Raw genomic sequence first — 8,109 nt, 5'->3', positions numbered from 1 at the left:
CATCATCAAACTTTTAAATTTTTCAAGTTTAGGGATCAAAATGGACCTAGTTAAAATGGACAAAAAAAAAGCACATATACTAAAGTGAACCTAATTATCAAGTTCAGGGGCAATATGGACTTGCTTGCCAAGTTCAAGTGCCAAAAGTTATATTATCCTCTATTTTTCACTTTCATTAATAGGATGGACTTAAATACATTATTTTCAAGTTCACAGGTCAAAGGGGATAAAAAAAAAATTAGAGGTCAAAGTGGACCTACTTACCAAATTCAGGAGCCAAAAATTATATTACCTCTTATCATTATTGTTTCGTTTTAGTTTAAGTAAAATGAATTAACTTCACTAGAGATGGGATAATATTGAAAAGAAAAAAAACATTACCAAGAAAATGTAAGACTGTCGAAATAAATAGTATCGAAATTACCTCTATATTCCAAAATCTTGACATAGTTAGCAAGATAAAAGTACCGATTCAAAATAATATTTGTCTTCTGCAAAATCTTACATTGTCTTGTAACCAAACCCACCTTAATTATATTCCCCTTTCATAATATAATAAATGGTTACTGCGAAGGATTATAGTTGGAATTTGGAAGATATATACAAGAGTCGTATCGCAGAACATACCCGTCCACAGATTGAATTAATTGTCAAGTCCAGAAATTAATCCAAGATCGCGAGTGTTCAGACATGGAAAATGAGTTTTTGAATTCTAAAATGATTACAGGGTATTACATATATGAAGAATTAAGAAAATTGGAAGGCAAAGCAATAACCCGTTTTGAATGAATGACTCAGGATTTCAAATCCAAAATGAACAAAAATCTATGCCGTTTAAATCTCTCTATTCTTCAAATACCAGAGGGGATTAGCCACTAGAACACAATATAAGCCTGAATTGGAACTACTACATAATCTCAAATTCACAGGTGGAAAATCAGCCCCATCACTGAAAAATGAACCCTAGATGTGGAAAATTTAAAAGGGAGAAGAAAAAGCCAAAAAACTTATTATCTGAATTTGAACTATATTATATATGATACAAATCCTCTAAAAGGATTGATGATCTATCTGGCTAACTACCGTGTGGTGGTCCACTCCCGGTCGAATTTGTAACCACCCACACAACAATTAAGAGGATTTATTCAACTGTAGACTGCTGGGAAGGAATCTGACGTGACTACAATGTTTTAACTTGGGCAGAGCTTCTTGTGACTTACCGAGCATGAGATCGACGTAAATTGCAGTCATAGTGGCTTTGCTGCTGTTTGGTACCAGGGACAACGCTTGTGTCACAAAATGGTGGGCCCGCTCAAGTTCACCTTGTATTGCAGACACAGCGGCAAGATTAGTGTAAAGCGTTCCACGTGCCTCTTCTGGCTTCAGAAACATGAATTCCTGCAAGCCCTCATGAGAAGGATTCTTGGCAGCTGCTGCTCCTCCAATTGGTTCTTCGCAATCAACAGGTTTTTCTACTCGCCACTGCTCAAAGTCCTCTTGACTAAACGGCAATTCAATGCTATTGCCCCCAGACAAATAAATGGCCAAATGCTCCGCAGCTTCCTTAGGTTTGTTCAGTAAGCAAAGAGCCTCTGCTGCATAGACGTGACCAAGAAAGATATAAATTCTTGAACAACCTGGTGGTTCTAACAGCAATAGTGCAGCAGAGAGGGCCTTCAAAGGATTATCTAGTTCTAACTCTACATATGCCAGATTAGCAAGAAGAGCTTGCTTAATCATCTGATTTTCTCTTCTGTGAATATCTTCATAATAGGAGATGGAGTTCTGAACAATCTCCTGATTAGCTCCCCCCTTTGACTCTTTCAAATCTCCATTTGAGTTAACTAGACCAACTAACATGGTTGAAGCCCTGGATTCGATGACAGGTAACTTCTTATGGATTAGGTTCTTGGAAGATGCACCATCACTTGATTCACTCTCCTCCACGAATGAATTGGAGGGTAAAACAGATTTAGAATTACTCCACTCAGAACGGTTCAGCAAGTGCAATGCATTATAGAGACACTGCCTAGCAAGGGATAATGAAAGTTTAGGCTGCCCATCACCACCTAAAGCCCAACCATTCTTTTCAACAGAATCTACATGTCCATTTCTTGAAACCCCATATTCTATTAGAAGTTTCCTCCACCTACCCTTGCCAATAACATTGGCTCTAATTTCTGATTTGTCTGATGGAGTTTGATTTCCTTTTACAAGTCCTTTTTCTACAGCCATTAGACAACATTCAGCAAGCCGAAGCCACAGGTGGGGTCTTTTGTAGAAAATTGAACTTGCCTTCTGGAAACAGCGAGCAGCAAGTATCGGTTTCCCACATGCCAAGTACTGCAACCCACAGTTATATGTTATGAGCAGAGATTTGTCCTGTGAGAATGTTAATAGCTTTAGAGGCTTCTCCTTCCGAAGAGATGAACAAATACTGAGTGCCTTGGAAAAGAAAACTGCAGATGTATGATACTTCCCAAGCTTATAGTAAATGCAGCCTAGATTGTTGTTGAACATGCTTGAAGTTGCTGCATCTGTCCGATTACTTGATGCCATCAACAACTTGATGGCTTTTCGATGGTTTCCACAAGCATACTCAAGCTGGGCCTTCATAAGGAGAGCCATAGATGAATCTCTCCCTCGAGCAATGTTCATAGCATGCTTCACTTCGCGTTTTGCTAGCTTTACATTTCTAGTGAGCAGCAAAAACCGAACCTTGTAAAGTTGCAACATCAGCTTTAAATCAACACCAGAGATTGATCTATCAACCGTGATCCGGGCATGATCATTTGCAGATGTAAGATCAGTAGGCTGTGGTAAGTTCTGTCCACCAATATCCAGGGTCGAAAACATTTCATCCAGTCGGTCTTCTGATAAAGTTCTAGATAGAGGATTCTCAGAGGCATTTACACTAGCAGCTAAGTCTGAACTAGACGCATCTGAGACGAAAGAGCTGCTAGGAACAGAGGAAGATTTTCCAACTAGATTCGTGGATTGCAGGGTGGTGGTCATGTTACCATTTTCCCCTTGGCTCACATTGCCAACACCAAATGCTTTTTCCAAATAATTTAAAACATCCTGCACATAACTAAAGCTGCTTAGTGTCAAGTGTATAAGATACGAACATTAATTTTAAACAAAACATTAACATGGTAAAACCTCCCATAACATCTAGACCAACAGTGGATGCCGTAAATGATAGTTTTCAAAAGATCAGCAAAGATGCTAGAAATTATCTCCTATTTACATCTTCAAACCAAGTATGACCTACAAGATGTTAAACCATCTTGTCACCAATTTATTACAAAGTACTTTCAAACAATAAGCAACATAAGGTGTATTACATAAGAACTGAACAGAGTACAAACCGGGTTTATAATAATCCGAACTCTGAACAGAGTTAGAGAGCTACGCTGAAATGGAAACCTAAAATATGAAAGAAATCCAAAAGCCAATACCATATAATAAAAATTTAGCCCCAAACTATCTAAATAACCAATGAAAAGCAGTACAGCTATAGAATCCTAAATTCACAACCAGAAAAGACTAAGCATTTTTCATGGGACAAGGAAGTTTAAGATAAATCACTCCATTTCTCTAGGGACATTTAAGCAGGATTGAGAGAAAGGGAAACGCTGAGCAGAACTAGTTCTTTGCTAAGATATAAATGTGACAATTACAAGAAGTGAGGGCTAACAGTAGCATCAAAAGTATGCAATAACATAAGAGCGTTCTGTATATTATTTAAGACATGCTAATACAAACATAAAAAAAAATTACAAAAGAAATAATAACAATAATAACAATAAAGGCTTATCTAATTAATTGTTATTTGTGACAAACTGACAATTCAAGCTAGCCTTATCACAGGACACAGACCACTTTGAAATACCATTAATTACAGAGGCATTGGTGGACAGTGTTGGGTGGTCAGAAAGAAAATGCTGACATCCTATACATAAAATGCAAGATGGAAATAGCAATAAGAACAATGAGCACAAAATAGTAAGGACAAGAAACTGAATGAACATTTACTCTAAAAACGTGCTTATCAAATTTGTAAGGCAGACAAACCACAAATCACAGTATGCAAGCGCCTTTTAATCATATTTTTCTTTCCCCAACCTCCAAGCACAAGGCCAGCAATTAGTCATAGCCATCTTACCATGATCATTCTTAACAATAAAGCACTTCGGTGTCATCTTAAAATGTGCTTATCAAAATTGTAAGTAGACAATTTTGCACATCACTTTACACAAGCTAGTTTTTTATCATCTTTTACTTTCCTCAACCCCCAAGTACAAGGCTAACAGTTAGTCATAGCTATCTTACGGTGGTCTCTAAATTGGTCCAATAGATATTAGCAAGGAATTTTCAATTTGGAAGGAATTCCAAGCAACAACACTACAAATATTTAGAACTTACAGCAGCTTTCGAAGCATCACGGCAAGCTAACAGAACATCCAGCAGCAATAAGCAGATATGAAGGGCTGTTGTCTGCATATAAATAAAAAGGGAAGCAATTAAAACAAACCAACAAATGTTTAAACAAAATGACAATAAATAAAAATAAATACCTCATCTATTGGTTCAATGTTTTGATACAGAGGTTCAAGAACTGATAATGCCTTTGAGTATTCATGAAGGTGGAACCAAATGACTGCCTATATTAAATCAATTCACAACAAACATGTTACTGCAAGCCATTGATGAAAAGATATCCTGAGCTCTTGAAAGTACAAAAAGAGGGCATACTATGTTTAGTGCAGCCACAGAGGCATCAGATTCAACTGTGTAAATAACACTGGCGCTATCTGAAGAAGAAAACTGCTGAATAGTTGTACCACTGCCTTTTGAGCCCGAAGTAAATTTATTACCACCATTGCTACCAGACTCCGCCTGTTCCCTAGATGCATGAACAAGCTCCTCACTTCTCTTCTGAATCAGCAGAAATGAGAGAAAGATGTAAAAAAATATTGCAGGAGTAGATTAAATTAAAATAAATTATGGACATAGCAATGCAAATCTCTATCCAACTAGCAATAAATCTCCTACTCAAAATTGTTTTTCCTATTTAGAGCGACTGGGAGAAATAAAATGAATTCATCACAAGACTCAACTACAGGAGCCTCAGGCCCAAATCAAATGTGATCAAATACATAAATGTCATAGCAAATCTCCTAGTGTAAATACTAACTAGTGGTGATTTCATAATGGTAATCACAGTTCATATTGCTGAAAGTCTAACCCAATTGTGATAGCAATTGAAAAACAACCTATAAACAACTTTCATTTAAGCATAGGAGAATTGCTTCACAAAAAATATTTCAATCAAGTAGAAGATGAAAATAAGTTTTTCATATTTGTTTAAAATTTTGCTATAGTATCTGCAGCAGTAGATGTCCACTCACCTTCCATTTCAACTGGGGAAAACATGACTTCAATGTTATTTAATAGACGGGCCAAGACAATCATTCTTTACAGAAGGTACATAACTTGATTAATAATGAGAAAATTCGTGGGAGAGCACAGCCAAGGAAACCAGGAGGTAAAAAATCATGTGTACCTTGACATCATTCAGGACTTCAAGCAACTTCTTTGGATCTGAGCAACCATCCCGAAATATTTCCGCAATTGCAATATTATGAAGAACCTGTTGAACAATCGATTGGATCAAAATACTTTTAACGGCACCCACAGGGAGGGAAAACTTATAAAAGAAGTAAAAAGCTACTCAAGTGAAGTTATTGATTAATGTATTCATGCTTACAAATCCTGCCGCAGCTGAACTTATTCATGCTGACAAATTTGATAAAATAAAAATCCATTCTGATCAAATAAATACTCAATTTTACTACAGCATGTTATAAGTACTAGTTAGCACTACAAAAACTATTTCGACATGCTACCAAAAGTTCCATCCCAGATATATTTAGATAATTTCTTCACTACATTGAGTAGAATCTGAAAGTTGTATAACAATAATTTCAGCCTTGAAGCCGTCAAATCTTGAATGATAGAACCACTAGCACTTTTTTTGTTTTTTTTTAATTAATTTATTATCCATTCTTTTACTTGGTTCATTTTTGAATTAAGACACTTTCTTGTTTTGGCTTGGATAAAAATTAACATAATCTTTAAAATAGCCTAAAATGGAAAATTAATTTAAAGCTGTTTTAAAATTTTAAAAAATTGCATTTTGAACATCATTAATTTTTATTTTAATAGTAATATAGAATTTTTTTCTAGCCAGAGTAGCCTAAAAAGTTTCAAAAGAAAAAAGCATCTCAATTTAATATAATATACATTCAGCAAAAACTAGTTGCCAGTTAACATTCTCACACTCATTTCATTGAATTTTTTATTTAGTTGACCCAATACGAGTAACTAAACATTGAAATTTATGATATCAACAATTTAGGAGGTCATGAAACATCATTGTACTCAGAAACTACTTAAAAATTAGAGGAACTGGAAATGCTCTTAGTCGACTCCAGCTCAACATTATTTCTTTTGATGCATTACAAAAAGTATCCGTAACATGCTAGTATTTACTAAAACTCTCTGATAACTTGAGAATAAAATATTAACCATTTCCTTGCTGAAAGAGAGAGCCCATAATATTTTGTAACATATCATAGCACATGACACAAATGTCAGTGTATAGTTCTCCAGCCTAACAATAAAACGATGATAGCACTGTAACCAACTCTGAATTTCATCTTTGATAACTACCCTCTAGTCCAACTTGTCATATATTGACTAGGTTTTACTCAATTAAGCACCACAGGATAAATTGCATTTGAAATTCAATTAAACTAAATCATAACTCAAACATCCATGTCATTCATTAGCAGGAGCCTAGGAGGAATTGCAATGGAATACACTGTTTGGTAGTATGCTTAACATAAAAGAATCTACTGTCTCCATGAAAAAAAAAGGACTATTCAGTGCACCACTGGGAAGCTAAAATCTCCACATGGGACACTACTAATCTGCTACATGCTTATTAAGTACACGATTACTATCCTATATGAAAGTTCAAAAACGCCCCAAGCAAGTTAACTGACAGCCATATGCCTTTAAGTGTAGATAATAAAATCGACAATGGAATTAATGGGTTAAATATATATAGTGAAAACACAATACAGCAATAGTAAGAATAGTTATGGGGTTTCTAAAATCCACGGTAACGTATATGATGATAATCATTAACTATACAAAAAAGAAGTGAACATTAGAGTATTAAGCTTAATTCGTTTAAGAAATTCAGCAACCGTAATCAGCTGATAATCAAGTTTTAGTGAGTCGGAAAATTACACAACAAAACGCGATAAAATAAAGTTAAAATTCCAACTTAAGGAATAAACAAATAAAAAAAAGATAAGAGATAAGAAATGAATCGGGTCAATCGCATGGCATCTACTAACGAAACAAATACGTGCATGTGCGAAATAATTTGAAAAAAGAAAAGTACCTTTGGATCGCCTTCCTTTTTCACCTTTAGCTGATCCAAAACATCGACGCACTCGGAGAAATTTCTAGACTGGAAGTGAAGAGCGGCTTCTTTAGCGAGTGCAGCAGTAACGGGAAGGACGCCATCGTCTTCGCCGGCGGAACTATCTCGATTTGGAGCCGGCGACGATGATGAATCTCGCGAATCCATGACCAGATCAGACCAATCAAACTGGCTAAGAAAATTGAAATTAAAATTTAATAATAAAAAAAAGAATCTCAGGCGTAGCGAATAAAAAAACCCTAGCTAAGAATGTGGTATAGCATTTTTAAAAAAAAATCATTTGGGGATTTTTGCTAGTAGAGAGTCCTGAAAAGGTTTAGGAGAAATTGCAAAAGAGGACAATGGGCGAGCGTTATTTTGGGATGGGTGTCTCCTGATTTGCAGAAATGAAGAAATGAGGGATAAATGTAAGAGACAGTAAAAACCTACGCCGACCCAATTCGGGGAGAGATAGACTCCAGGAGGGGGAATGAGAGATTTTGCCTTCCTTTTTTTTTCTTTTCTCTTTTCCTTTGTTTTTTTTTCTTTGAAGTCCAAAATGAGTTGAAGTATTAAACTACGGAAGGGTATGGAATTCTTTTATCTTA

The 8,109-nt window shown here is 35.7% G+C and overlaps 1 protein-coding gene across 6 annotated transcripts; it reads right to left on the bottom strand.

The window, feature by feature from the left end:
- Positions 1-691: 691 nt before the first annotated feature.
- On the bottom strand, positions 692-8,109 carry LOC107901326 (CCR4-NOT transcription complex subunit 10). Of its 6 annotated transcripts, none has more exons than XM_041095217.1 (8): positions 7,952-8,109; positions 7,481-7,690; positions 5,570-5,656; positions 4,759-4,941; positions 4,581-4,667; positions 4,429-4,500; positions 3,372-3,416; positions 692-3,081 (listed from the first exon to the last, which is right to left on the bottom strand). In XM_041095217.1, the coding sequence occupies exons 2-8, from the start codon at positions 7,667-7,669 to the stop codon at positions 1,132-1,134; spliced, it is 2,613 nt and encodes an 870-aa protein (XP_040951151.1). In that variant the 5' UTR covers positions 7,670-7,690; positions 7,952-8,109; the 3' UTR covers positions 692-1,131. The 6 variants fall into 6 exon arrangements, with proteins under 6 accessions (XP_040951151.1, XP_040951150.1, XP_040951153.1 ...); XM_041095216.1 differs by having other exon boundaries at positions 7,481-7,694; positions 7,952-8,097; XM_041095219.1 differs by lacking the exon at positions 3,372-3,416 and having other exon boundaries at positions 7,952-8,108.

The sequence above is a fragment of the Gossypium hirsutum genome, chromosome D06 (genome assembly GCF_007990345.1).
Source record: "Gossypium hirsutum isolate 1008001.06 chromosome D06, Gossypium_hirsutum_v2.1, whole genome shotgun sequence".
In the NCBI taxonomy this organism is placed as follows: domain Eukaryota; kingdom Viridiplantae; phylum Streptophyta; class Magnoliopsida; order Malvales; family Malvaceae; genus Gossypium; species Gossypium hirsutum.
This window is presented reverse-complemented; position numbering and strand designations above follow the sequence as displayed.